The following is a 14,833-nucleotide window of genomic DNA, read 5'->3' as shown; positions in this document are numbered from 1 at the left end:
TACAATTCTTGTTCTAATATTTCACAGCAGGGCCCATTGCTGCGCCCACCAAGAGTAACTGTGAGGGCTTACAGTGTTGTGGCAACACCACCACCAAAGGTCCAATTTTTCTGCCCCTGTTCAACAATGGCATGTAATTACAATTCTTGATTTAATAGTTCACAGCAGGGCCCAGTTCCAGCGCTCACCAAGAGTAACTGTAAGGACTTACAGTGTTGTGGCACCAGCACCACCACCACCGCCACCAAAGGCCCAATTTTTCTACCACTGTTCAACAATGGCATGTAATTACAATTCTTGATCTAATATTTAACAACAGCGCCCGTTCCTGCGCCCACCAAGAGTAACTGTGAGGGCTTACAGTGTTGTGGCAACACCAACACCTAAGGCCCCAATTTCTGCAGAGTATATAGGGCAGGCCCCTACTTTCAAACATCCAACTTACAAACGACTCCTACCTGCAAAAGGAAGGAGACAACAGGAAGTGAGATGAAATCTACCCCTAGGAAGAGAAATTCTCTCCTGTAAGTGTTAATATGGGAAAAACGTGTCTCCTCTCCACTGATGCTTTATCACCAATCCTTGTTTCATTAAAAACCCCAAATTTTCAAAAAACATTTGTCATTGGGACAGAAAGTGAGGTGAAATCTTCTTAAGAGGTGCACAGACAGCAAAACAAATGTTACAGCTGGGATAACCCTTCCCTATGTTTTCCAAAAAGCTTAAAAATAGATTTTTTGGCTGGAGCTACACTTTAAAAATGTACCAGTTCAAAATTACAAACAGATTCTACTTAACAACAAACTTACAGTCCCTGTCTTGTTTGCACTGCCTGTATTCTGCTGTTCAGAGTATATAGGGCCTGGGGACCCACGCCTTTCCTTTTTTTAATTCGGGTGCTGGGTTCCCCTTAATATCCATAGAAGACCCAAAGGGCCTGGTAATGGACTGGGGGGGGTACCCATGCCGTTTGTGTCACTGATTTTCATCCATATTGCCGGGACCCGACATTACATTAAAGCCGCAAGCAGTTTTAAATGACTTTTATTCCTTTGTAAATGTCATTTTGTGCAGGGACTGTTCTAAGCATGGGAAAAATGTGCCACTTTACAGGCATACTATAGACACCCCCCAGGTACGATATTTAAAGGAATATTTCACTTTTTTTTTACTTTAAGCATCATTAAAATCACTGTTACCGAAAAAACGCCCCTTTTTAAAACTTTTGATCCTTATGGATTTTGGGGAGAGTATAGATTGTGGGTATGCGGCTGCTGCTCGGGATAAGATATCTCTTCTCCTTCACAGTTAGCACATGTGACTGATATCCACACTCCACTAAGGACTCTAATTCCGATCTATATTGAGAGGTTGGATCTCTCTCTAATCTGGTGTACGTGTCAGTATCAGATAACAGATCTATTAACTGATTGTTATAATGATCTTTAGACAAAATTATCACTCCCCCACCTTTGTCCCACCTTTGTCCGTAGGCCTGATTATTATATCATACCTGCTTTTCCAACAATTCCAACCCTTCTTTAATATACCTGGGATTCACATTCTTTTTTGGTTTTAATTTTTCTAACACCAAATTTTTAAAAACATCCAAATGTTGGGTGGCAGTGTTTGGAGGATTGAAAAGTGATCAATTTTTTTACACCACTATCCACTGCTATTGATACATTCCCACTTATGCCTACCGGATTAGATTTCTTATTTCGTATTTTTTTGACACCGAGCTTCCTCATATATTTGTTTATGTCCACAAAAACATCAAATTTGCTTACAGGTCTTTTCAAACCGCACTTTAATCCCTGATGTAATATGTTCATTTCTTTATCAAATACAACATTGCTCAAATTGAAGATGTCTCCTGTTCTGTTTCCCTTTTTCTGGACCCTATGTCCTGCTCTGCACCCCCTGATTCTACTCTCCTTATGCTTTGTGATTGGGCCACATTCCTCCCCCAATATTGCTGATCTCTCTACTAGGGTCCTGTGTACTGGGATGTCATTGGAGGATAATATGGTGTTGGGGGTCTGCCCCTGTTGTATGGATGGCCTCGACCTCTTCTCTGTCCCCCACTGCCCCTTCCTAAAAAAGGGCATGGTGAGTAAGAACTATTGTCTATATTATGATCCCTTAGTGGTTCATACCTGTTTGTAACTGGGACTTGAGTTATTATAAGGTGGGGGTTGTGGGTGTCTCCCTATCCCTCCCCCTCTTCTCATGCCTCTCCCTTGGTTTTTACTTCCTCTATTTGGGGTCCTAGAGTGCGTTGCAATATAAGGTGTTTTATTTTTCTGATCTGCAGTATTATGTCCCTGCTGTTGAACCACTGATGTTAATTGTGGGGGTCCCTCAGTGTGAGTCTGGGTCTGTGGACCAATAATTTCCATACAATCATCATTACTGGGATTCAAAGAATCCTGCCAAAAATAAATCTTATTAGATTGAAAGTCTTTTAAATCTCTATGAAATTTTTTGACTTTCTTCTTCTGAGTATCCCTGTCTACCTTCCCCAATTTTTTTGTGATGTGATTATTAAAATCTAAAAATTGTTGGAATTCTCTGATGGCGTCCAGCTGCTGCTGCAAGTGATTGATCCTGGTTTCCAATTTTAACATTTTCTTCCTTCTGCCCATTTTCTGCCCATTTAATATAGAAGTCTGGTGAGTTTAAACCCCAGAGGGGTGTGTGATACACGAGGAATCTGGTGGAAGGTGCACGATTTACAGATTACACTAAGATCTCAAACTGTGTGCTCTTTTGGATTTTCTGTTCTCATCACCACCTGCTACCTCTGTTGTTCTCTTCTAAATACACTTATGTTGTTGGACATTTGGTAGAGTCAATTTTAACTCTTGACAAAAGCGCTGCTTGGGACGAATAATCGAATACAGTTTCGTATTGAGAATTTATCTGACAAGAGGAAATTGGTTAAATATGTTCATTGTCAGAAGTTACCATGATATTCCTCCCATAAACCCCATGAGAAATAATTATTCTACCCATATTCCCATCAAAAACAGGTCAAATGTAATTTTTACATTACTTCTGTATAATTTACTATGATCCTGTAGTATAGCTGAATATATATCAGCAAGTGGGGTGGGCCCCAACTCCATGAAACACTAGGTTACTGAGTGCAGCATACGATCCCAGGATCGCTGCCTCCAAGGTCACTTCCGGATTATCCCTGGGTTGTGAAAATGCTTCTTGCAACATTGTATCGAGCACTGTAGGAAAGAATAACATATTTTGCAAAACAACAGTCATTACCATTTATATGTGTATAAAGTACACTGACATCTAGTGACAGTTCTCAGTATTGCAGCCAATAATCCAATAATCCCATCATCCCAATATTCAGTTTAGTACGTCCCAGAATTTTATTATTGACAAATCATGGTTTAAACTAGACATAATTTATCATGGCTGACATATTGTAACATCTTATCGCCAATTACACTGTTCACCCCATGTTCCAACATCCACAAAGAATGTTCACATTTCAATAGGATTATTATTTCTATGTTGGATCTTCGAGAAAAAAAAAATTAGACACATGACACAAAAGTCCACTTAAAAAAAAAAGAGACCTTGCAGCAAAACAAAAAAACTTGGTAAAACTTGGACATAAATTCACTGGGAATTTTGAACCTATGGGATTCACCAGGAACACATATAGTTGCAATGCTGAACCTAATTCCTAATTATAAAATGGTTGCATTGGCGGCTATTTCCTTTGCAATGAAGGTCCTGCAGGTGAAACATCATGTCACTTTTTCAGGGTTGCTTGAGCCACTTTTTGATGATGTCCTTTCTAATTGCTTTTTGAACATCACACACATTGAAGAATAGAGTCCTTTGTCCTCCAATGAATGCAGGGAGAAATAGATTTTTTTTGTACTTACCACAAAATCATTTTCAACAGTAGTTCAATAATGGGTGCTCTTTCTCTTGCCATAGTTCCAAAAATATGTGTTTACTTCTATTTTTTTCCCACTGATTTACTAATGAGCTGGTATGCAGGTACAGGGGTAGAGCCACTAGAGGACCTGGCTGTTTTTGATACTGTATATAAAGTGTGTAAAAACCTTCTGTTGGTAGCAGTATAACCACACATGAGCAAATGTATTTTAACCACTTGCAGACCGCTGCACGCCGATATATGTCGGCACAATGGCAGCGGTGGGCAAATGGGCGTACCTGTATGTCCCCCTTTTTTTTTTAACAAAAGGTGAACTTTATTCAAAATCAGTATTCACATGTCAGTTTACAGTACAGTGCAAATGAGAATTAGAGTATTGATATGGTTACAAAATGTTATTCCCAAGGAATTGTAATATCAATAGCCGACAGGTATGCAGCATAGTTGAAAAAGGGGGTTAGTCAATCTTTACCAGGAGAACCCTCTCACCCGAACCAGTCCTGAATAATTGTGGTAGAAAAAGGGGGGGGATTCCCCAAGAGGGAGGGAGGGGAGGTGGGGGAGGAGAACAGGATGAGAGAGAGAGGAGAGGCATGGGGAGAGAGTGGGGAGGGAAGGGAGGGGAGAAGGGAGGGAAAGCATGGGCACACGGTTCCTGGTTCGTGATCTGCCCTGCCAGGCTAGGAGTCTGCATCTGGGCTGGGTAGAGATATCTCCAGTGGCAGGGATCCCCAGGAGTCTATTCAGGAGGACCATATCTTTTCGAACTTACTCAGACAGTTTCTATTGATATACAATATTTTATATAGAGGCAATACAGTATTCAGGGTATTCCTCCAGGTGGTGATGGTGGGCGGCGCCTCAGATTTCCATCTCAACAAAATCTCTCTACGGGCATAGTAGGTGGCATATGCAATGAACAGTTTCTTGTATTTTCCCACACTAGGATCAGTAGTCACCTTCAACAACATAGTTTCCGGGCGCAGTGGGATAGAGGTTCCTGCTGCCTGATTAACATCTGCCAGGACCTGTTCCCAGAACCCCTGTAATAGGGGACATGACCATGTCATATGTATAAAGGAGGCCTCTGGGTCTCCACATTTAGGGCAGGCTGGGGACCTGTCTGGGTAAATAACAGCCAACCTCCGGGGTGTGTAATAGGCCCTGTGTAAGAACTTTAATTGTAGGAAGCGGTCTCAAGCTGAAATCATGATCGAGACATAGGTGGAGACACAGTTCTCCCAGTCCTCCTCCTCAAGGGATGGCAAATCCCTTTTCCATCTTGCATATACATTAGTTAATTTAGTGGGTATGGAAGCTGATATGTGGAAATATATTGCTGACAGGAGGGCCGTTAGGACCTTGGTGGTCAGCAACCACTCCACCAGGTCCGACTCGAGGGTGACACCACCAGGAAACTGGTGCTGGAAGGAATGCCTCACCTGCAGAAAATGAAAAAACTTTCAATTTGGTAGGTTGTACTTTGTTTTAAGTTCTGAGAATGTACTCAACCTGCCCTCCATCACCAGATGCTTTAAGCCCACTACACCCCTATTGGCCCACACCTGCAGGTCTGGCACACTGCGGAAATGGGGGAGATTACGATTGCCCCATAGGGGCGCATGGGGAGAGATAGTACCCGGGGAATGATAAATTGCCCTGGCTCGATGCCAAACCATAATAGTGCGCATAAGGGTTGTCAGGTTGGGGTGGGCCCCAACTCCATGAAACACTAGGTTACTGAGTGCAGCATACGATCCCAGGATCGCTGCCTCCATGGTCACTTCCGGATTATCCCTGGGTTGTGAAAACCACCAGCGGGCCATCACCATTATGACTGCCCAAAAGTTGGGAAGAGCCAACCCTCCCTGACCCACCGACAACTGCAGTGTGGACAATGCCAGTCTTGGCACCTTGCCCAACCATAAAAAGGAGGAGACTATGGATTTTAATTTATTGAAGTAGGAAGCTGGGATCAGGAGTGGACTATTTCTAAAAAGATACAGAAATTTTGTGAGAAAGACCATCTTTATTAGATTTACTCTACCTACCGGGGTCAGGAGGAGCGCCCTCCAATCTGTGCATCGCTTTGAGAACTGTGCTAGCAGGGGAGTCAGATTGAGATCCATATACCTGGTTACCGGCCCACCCATACGTATCCCCAAATATTTGAAGCTGTCCATCCAAACAAGTGGACTCTGCATGGGCGGCCTGGCTCTGGTGGGGTTCAAGGGGTAGATTATGGATTTATCCTAGTTTGCTCTAACTCCCGAGTACGAACTCATTGACCAGATAATGCCTGTTTAGGAGAAACGCGTCAGTTTCCTTGCTGGTCCACAGCTACTGTCTTTCTTTCAAGCGCTTGTATTCCCATTGGCAAATGTAAGTGTAATACTTATGATTTTATCCTGAATAAACATCCGTTACAGTATCACGCTATGTGCCCCATCTCTTTCCTTTTACCCATGATTTGGCTGATCTACATCTGCATGTAAGCTGTGTCCATTCTGCTGAATCCACTGGAACGCCCACCCAGATGCTGCACTTCATGTACTGAACTGGTGCCTTCTTGGTTACCTTCCAAGCTTGATTGGCTTGTCAGGTGTACACCTGTATAAGTCCAATCATTCCGGTAAGAGGCTGGTATTTCTGGTGGTGGACTTCTCATGTTACTCACTCTGATGTCTGGTCAAGATCTCAGTGATTGTCACTTATTTGCATTGGATCACTTATTTCTGGGACTTATTATTATCTCATGTGGTCCCTTATCACATATGGACACTAACCTTTATTGATACCCATTATTTTATTTATCAGTATTTTCATATTTTTATATTGATCATATGTCACTATAGGTCACTTTATATCCTTTATTTTATCACTGACAACATTCTCACCAGTTTGATTCTGTGACTATTGCATCTGTATTATTGTCGATAATTACCATTCTGTTTACTTATAGCGCTGCACATTTTTTTCTTTTTATTGCTACATTTTACACTGTTGTGCTGGCTGCTTTTTCACGTTTTTTGACAGCACGGTATATTTTTTTTATTTTTTGGTTCGTATTATCTCCCTCGCCCCCCACTGTATCTGAGGATAAAGTGCCCTGTGAGGTAGGCATACATGCTCATCTGCACATTGTATTTCAGCTGGGCAACATAAACCAGGAAGGAAAGGGGGGGAGTCCATGACCACCAGGGAGATAAAGTCAAGTATTGTAAGGCGCGATGTGCGTCTAATGCCATAAAGTCAGACCAAACAGCTCATTCCCCTGGCACCCCCCGCAAAGTTAGTGGTGAAGTAACCTGTATCTTTCTAGGGGAGGGATGGTGGGGGAGGTTACCATGACACCAGTGGGCCCTTGTCGGAGCCCTTGTCAGGAGACCTGTAGGAGGAGAAAACTAACTCAGCTGCCCAGTGCATGGAGCATCTCCAGGGCGCAGGCACAGTAGTATATAGCACTGCACACCACACGGTATAAACTCTCTCATATTGCAGGCAGGCAACTATGTCATTCAAAGAAAGTATTCATTGCAGCAGTGAAAGGAGTGAAAAGGGTATCTCAGTGTCTGCGAACCATCTCTATCCAGGATGAGGCCTCCACAGGTGAAGTATAAAAGCGAGTAGTCTCCCCATCTTCCACCTGCAGTCGTGCTGGAAAGAGCATGCTATACTTGAGCCCCTTAGCCCACAGTTTGGCACGCACCACATCAAATGACTTGCGCTGGCGCTAGGTTTCCATAGAATAGTCTGGGAATATCATCAGCCTCGCATTTTCAAACTTCAGCTCCTGTAGTGCCCTGGCCTCCCTCAGCACCATATCTCTGTCCTTAAAGTGCAGGAGCTTGAAGATGAATGTGCGGGGGGGAGAGCCCTGTGGCCCACGTGTAGCTGACATGCGGTGGGCCCTCTCAATGGTGAAAAGGGGGGAGAAGTGCACCCTAGGCAACAGCTCTTTAAGAAGGCGCTCAGTGAAAACAGTGGGGTCAGTACCTTCTGATCCCTCCGGGAGGCCGACGATGCGCAGATTGTTGCACCGATTATGGTTCTCGGCATCCTCCGCATGGCTTTCCTGGGCTTTCACTCTGGCCTTCAGTGGGTGCAGGTCTCCGGTGTGCTCTCACACCGTATCCTCCGTCTCCGACACCCGCTGCTCCACCTCCGCCACTCGGTCGCGGAGGGAGTCTAGATCCCGGCGGATGAAGTCCACGTTTGTCTGCAGGTGGTTGATCTTGTTCATCAGCGCTGCCTGGCCAGTGGCTATTTTTTGCATGGTGGTCGCGAGGTCTGCCGCCGTTGCAGGAGGGGAGCCCGCCGCCACCTCTGTCTGAGACGCCATGTGGGTAGTGATGGGGGCCAGGCTTCTGATCTTGGCCCTGTCCAGGGGAGCCGCTGCTGATTTTGACCTCCGGGATTTACCACTGGGCATGGCCCGGAGTCCCTGCTTTGTCACCAGAGTATCTCCCCACACTTTCTCAGCCCAGGCACCGGGAAAAGAGCAAGATGATCTTGGACACCCCCCGTACCTCCCCTTTAATTGGTGGGGCTAGGAGGCGCATGCCCACCGTGTACAGCGTGACCATGCCCGCGGGATTGGTGGACTTGATGTCCCCCGGTCTCCCAGCGATCATGTCACAGAGCCGCAGAACGGGGAAGTGCCTATGAAAACAAGGCATTTCCCCGTTCTGTCTTGTGACATGACAGAGATCACTGCTCCCTGTCATTGGGAGTAGGGATGAGATTTAAGTTCGAGTCGACTTCATGTTCGACTCGAATATCAGCTGTTCGCCAGTTCGCCGAACAGCGAACAGTTTGGGGTGTTCGCGGCAAATTTGAAAGTCGCGGAACACCCTTTAAAAGTCTATGGGAGAAATCAAAAGTGCTAATTTTAAAGGCTTATATGCATGGTATTGTCATAAAAAGTGTTTGGGGACCTGGGTCCTGCCCCAGGGGACATGGATCAATGCAAAAAAAGTTTTAAAAAAGGGCCGTTTTTTTGGGAGCAGTGATTTTAATAATGCTTAAAGTGAAACAATAAAAGTGTAATATTCCTTTAAATTTCGTACCTAGGGTTGTCTATAGTATGCCTGTAAAGGAGCGCATGTTTCCCATGTTTAGAACAGTCTGACAGCAAAATGAAATTTCAAAGGAAAAAAAGTCATTTAAAACTACTCGGGGCTATTAATGAATGTCTATGGTCTGACAATACACATAAAAGTTCATTGATAAAAATGGCATGGGAATTCCCCACAGGGGAACCCCGAACCAAAATTATTTAAAAAAATGACGTGGGGGTCCCCCTAAATTCCATACCAGGCCCTTTAGGTCTGGTATGGATATTAAGGGGAACCCTGGCCCAAATTTAAAAAAAAAAATGGCGTGGGGTCCCCCTCAAAATCCATACCAGACCCTTCAGGTCTGGTATGGATTTTAAGGGGAACCCCGCACCAAAAAATTTTTAAAAAATGGCGTGGGGTCCCCCCAAAAATCCATACCAGACCCTTATCCGAGCATGCAACCTGGCAGGCCGCAGGAAAAGAGGGGGGGACGAGAGATCGCCCCCCTCCTGAACCATACCAGGCCACATGCCCTCAACATTGGGAGGGTGCTTTGGGGTAGCCCCCAAAACACCTTGTCCCCATGTTGATGGGGACAAGGGTCTCATCCCAACAACCCTTGCCCGGTGGTTGTGGGGGTCTGCGGGTGGGGGGGCTAATCGGAATCTGGAAGCCCCCTTTAACAAGGGGATCCCCAGATCCCGGCCCTCCCCCCTGTGTGAAATGGTAAGGGGGTACAAAAGTACCCCTACCATTTCACAAAAAAACTGTCACAAATGTTAAAAATGACAAGAGACAGTTTTTGACAATTCCTTTATTTAAATGCTTCTTCTTTCTTCTATCTTCTTTCTTCTATCTTCTATCTTCCTTCTGTTTCTTCCTCCATCTTCTTCTTCTTCTGGTTCTTCCTCCGGTGTTCTCATCCGGCATCTTCGTCCGCGGCGTCTTCTTCCCTTCTTCTCCTCGGGCTGCTCTGCATCCATGATGGCATGGAGGGAGGGTCCCGCAGTGTGACGCTTCTCCTCTTCTGACGGTTCTTAAATAACGGGGGGCGGGACCACCCGGTGACCCCGCCCCCTCTGACGCACAGTGACTTGACGGGGACTTCTCTGTGGCATTCCCCGTGACATCAGATGGGGACGGGGTTACGTAACGTGTGACCCCCGCCCCCTCCGACACCGTTATTTAAGAACCGTCAGAAGAGGAGAAGCGTCACACAGCGGGAGCCTCCCTTCATGCCATCATGGATGCGGAGTGGCCCGAGTAAAGAAGGGAAGAAGACGCCGCGGAGGAAGATGCTGGGCGAGAACACCGGAGGAAGAACCAGAAGAAGAAGAAGATGGAGGAAGAAACCGAAGGATGATAGAAGATAGAAGAAAGAAGATAGAAGAAAGAAGAAGCATTTAAATAAAGGAATTGTCAAAAACTGTCTCTTGTCATTTTTAACATTTGTGACAGTTTTTTTGTGAAATGGTAGGGGTACTTTTGTACCCCCTTACCATTTCACACAGGAGGGGAGGGCTGGGATCTGGGGGTCCCCTTGTCAAAGGGGGCTTCCAGATTCCGATAAGCCCCCCGCCCGCAGACCCCCACAACCACAAGGCAAGGGTTGTGGGGATGAGGCCCTTGTCCCCGTCAACATGGGGACAAGGTGTTTTGGGAGCTACCCCAAAGCACCCTCCCAATGTTGAGGGCATGTGGCCTGGTATGGTTCAAGAGGTAGGGGGGCTGCTCTCTCATCCCCCCTCTTTTCCTGCGGCCTGCCAGGTTGCGTGGTCGGATAAGGGTCTGGTATGGATTTTTGGGGGGACCCCACGCCATTTTTAAAAAAATTTGGTGCGGGGTTCCCCTTAAAATCCATACCAGACCTGAAGAGTCTGGTATAGATTTTGAGGGGGACCCCATGCCATTTTTTTTATTTTGGCCCGGGGTTCCCCTTAATATCCATACCAGACCTGAAGGGCCTGGTATGGAGTTTAGGGGGACCCCTCACGTAATTTTTTTTAAATTTTGGTTTGGGGTTCCCCTGTGGGGAATTCCCATGCTGTTTTTATCAATGAACTTTTATGTGTATTGTCGGACTGGCAATTCATTAATAGCCACGAGTAGTTTTAAATGACTTTTTTTTCCTTTGAAATGTCCTTTTGCTGTCAAACTGTTCTAAACACGGGAAACATGCGCTCCTTTACAGGCATACTATAGACACCCCCCAGGTACGAAATTTAAAGGTATATTACACTTTTATTGTTTGACTTTAAGCATTATTAAAATCACTGCCCCCGAAAAAACGGCCGTTTTTAAAACTTTTTTTTGCATTGATACATGTCCCCCCGGGGCAGGACCCAGGTCCCCAAACACTTTTTATGACAATAACTTGCATATAACCCTTTAAAATTAGCACTTTTGATTATTCATGTTCATGTCCCATAGACTTTAACGGTGTTCGCGTGTTCGAACCAATTTTTTGCCTGTTCGCAAGTTCTGGTGCGAACCGAACAGGGGGGTGTTCGGCTCATCCCTAATTGGGAGCAGTGATCGCTGTCATGTGAGTTGAAGCTCATCCCCCCCACAGTTAGAATCACTCCCTAGGACACACTTAACTCTTTCATCGCCCCCTAGTGGTTAAACCATTCCCTGCCAGTGTCATTTACACAGTATTTAGTGCGTTTTTATAGCACTGATCGCTGTATAAATGACAATGGTCCCAGTCGCAGTCATGATAAAAATCGCAAATTATCTAATAGAATAAAATTAATAATAAAAATGCCATAAAACTATCCCTTATTTTATAGGCACTATAACTTTTGCGCAAACCAATCAATATACGGTTATTGCGATTTTATTTAACAAAAATATGTATAAGAATACATATCGGCCTAAACTGAGGAAATAAAATTGTTTTTTAATATATTTTTGGGGGATATTTATTATAGTAAAAAATATTGCGTTTTTTTCAAAATTGACGCTCTTTTTTTGTTTATAGCGCAAAAAATTAAAACTGCAGAGGTGATCAAATACCATCAAAAGAAAGCTCTATTTGTGGGAAAAAAAGGACGTAAATTTTGTTTGGGTGCAACATCGCACAACCGTGCAATTGTCAGTTAAAGCGACGCAGTGCCGAATTGCAAAAAAGTGCTCTGGCCAGGAAGAACTGTGATTCTCTTTAAGTGTCAGTTAACCGACTTTTTTTGCTCAAATTCTATTCAAGACAAGCTTATCTTCTGACTGGAGTTCTCTGTTAAAAGGATTACCTACCTTTAGCTCATACAGGATACTCTTTTGTTTAAGCTTTATGATCCTCTCATCCTTTATGCAGAAATCCCAGCCTGAAAACACTTTGTCTATGTAATTAGTCATTGATGAATCAGCCGCAATTAAACTCTGTTTAAAGCCTTGAACAGATCTAAAAAAAAAAATATTAACAGAAATGGTCAATGAAAATGAAATTTGGCACATATGCAAACACAGACATATAACGCCATAAGGTATATGTGGTAATACACTATGAGGGGCTATGTTGTGTATATTGATGTACTGTACATCGATCTTGGTGGGCACACAAATGAAAGTCGATTTATGACTTGCTGTAATATGTTATCCTGTACCTTTTGTTCCATGATAAAAGTCCATTTGCAAAACAAATATTGTATATAGACAGAAAAAAATATTTACAACACTTTAAAAATGTACAAAAGTTAAATAAATCTAACCTGTGACCATTATAGTTTCCTTTTGATGGGTTTACGTGTTACAATACCAATTTCCAATAATGCAACTTAAATTATGTGAAACTAAACTTAATTTAAAGCATAGTTGTGCATAACACATGTAAACTCTCATCCTCAAAAGTGTTTGTGTGTCAAAATACTTATACAGCAATCTATACAGTATGCTATCAAAATGGATAGGTCACTGAGATTGCTGGGAGGGTGACATCACATATTCGTCATGGCGTGGATACATACATTTTTTTTATAATTCATAAATTCCTTAGTCAAGAAGATTCCAGAACAGAGGAGCATTAACCCCCCCCCCCCCCCCGCGGAAATGTTAATTAAATTACACTCACAGGTGGGAGGTGGGAGATTAGTATGCAAACTCTCACATACCAAGCAGGGACCTGAACAATGGTGTCTGCTAAACTCAACCCCGGTCTACTGTGGTGAATTGATGTATTGAAGTCTGGATCTAAAAAGTCTTTGATCAAACAAAACAAATTCCATGTCAAACAAGCCCCATTGTTTCAAGAACAAGGTTGCCTCCTCAATAGTGTTGATTTAACTGGCCCGAGACAATGGCAGAGACGCCCGGTTAATTATACACCAGAAGGACACTATGGGGCTGATTTACGAACTGTTTGCGCCATAAGTTGAGGCGCATGCCGAGGCGCAACCTATGTTTTGGTATTTACAAAACGTTTGCGCCGGTAACACAGTGTTATTCCCCATTTACTATAGTAATCTTGGCGCACGGGAAGAGGCAATCAGTGTGCCACTGTGGACATGGTGCAGGGCATCTTCAACTCAAAATTAAAAGAAGCTGGAAATGCCAATATTATTAGGGTGATATGAGGAAGTATAGTAATAACTGCCCAAGTAAAAAATATGTCCAAAATAGAATGAGAAAGTAACTTTTTCTGAACAAGCCTGCTGTGCCTGCAAATACGTTTAGAACTGTGTGAGGTCAACTTATGCACTGCGCATGCGCAAGCGGCATTTGCGCTCGTTCAAATGCATTGGCTCACTGCGCTGGCAAAATCTTAGTAAGTGTCAAGCAACATAAATGCATTTGCGTGGGTTGAATGGGCGCACCTCTAAACGTGACATTTTTTTTTTTTACGCTGGTTCACTTTTATGTGTTTTTTTAAGGATATTTGCACACAGGTCATGTTAACATGTTACGTTGCCAACATGTGACATGCACCTTGTTAAAATTATGTAAAAAGACTATCACTCCTCCTAAAAGGGCATTTAACCTTCCCCCTCTAATGCATATGATTTCCTTGGGCTAGCTTTTGCTTTTAAAGGGGAACTCCACACTGGATTCTCCATTGCTCTTGTCTTCCCCTTCTAATGCATATGTTTTCTTTGGCCTAGTTTTTGCTTTTAAAGGGGAACTCTACACTCCAATGCTCTTGTCTCCTGTTCTAATGCTTATGTTTTATTTTGGTTAGTTTTTGCTTTTAAAGGGGAACTCTACCCTCTAATGCTCTTGTCTCCCCTTCTAATGCATATGTTTTCTTTGGACTAGTTTTTGCTTTTAAAGGGGAATTCTACAAAGCAATGCTCTTGTCTCCCCTTCTAATGCATATGTTTTATTTGGGCTAGTTTTTGCTATTAAAGTGGAACTCTACACTCCAATGCTCTTGTCTCCCCCTTCCCATGCATATAATTCTTTGGGGCTAGCTTTTGCTTTTAAAGTGGGAACTCCACATTCCATTCTCCAATCTCCAAAGGCTGTGAGCTGCCTTCACCAATCCAAACCATATCCTTTTTCAGAGCAAACAACAGGGTCAGCTAGGAAAGGCGTGAGAAGAGCGATCGCCCAACTCCCCCCGAACCATTCAAGGCCACATGCACTCAACATAGGTGGCTGTCTTTGGGGCATGTTGGGCTCAGCCCAATACCAACCACAAAGCACCTTGTACACACTAGTTTAAAGGGGCTTTCTACATTCTGTAAAGCCCCCTGTCTGCAGCCCCCCACAACCCCAGCCTAGGGTTGTGTGGAAGAGGCCCTTGTCCCCCTGAATATGGGAACAAGGTGGTTGACTTTTGGGGTGCCTGAGCCCCTTCTGCTCCCAAACATATACCCCACTTTCATGGGCTGGCTTGCTG

The 14,833-nt window shown here is 44.0% G+C and overlaps 1 protein-coding gene across 3 annotated transcripts in view; it reads right to left on the bottom strand.

Annotated features, from left to right (window-relative positions):
- The window catches only part of TMC4 (transmembrane channel like 4), a 1,453,434-nt gene that overhangs the window by 855,667 nt on the left and 582,934 nt on the right, over positions 1–14,833 (bottom strand). For all 3 annotated transcript variants that reach the window (XM_073602282.1, XM_073602283.1, XM_073602285.1), the window contains exon 7: positions 12,253–12,400. In XM_073602282.1, coding sequence (XP_073458383.1) covers positions 12,253–12,400 — 148 coding nt within the window. The remainder of the gene's footprint in view (positions 1–12,252; positions 12,401–14,833) is intronic.

This window comes from Aquarana catesbeiana, linkage group LG10 (assembly GCF_042186555.1).
Source record: "Aquarana catesbeiana isolate 2022-GZ linkage group LG10, ASM4218655v1, whole genome shotgun sequence".
NCBI classification, from domain to species: Eukaryota; Metazoa; Chordata; class Amphibia; order Anura; family Ranidae; genus Aquarana; species Aquarana catesbeiana.
The sequence above is the reverse complement of the archived record's forward strand: the minus strand, read 5'-3'. Positions and strand labels throughout refer to the sequence as shown.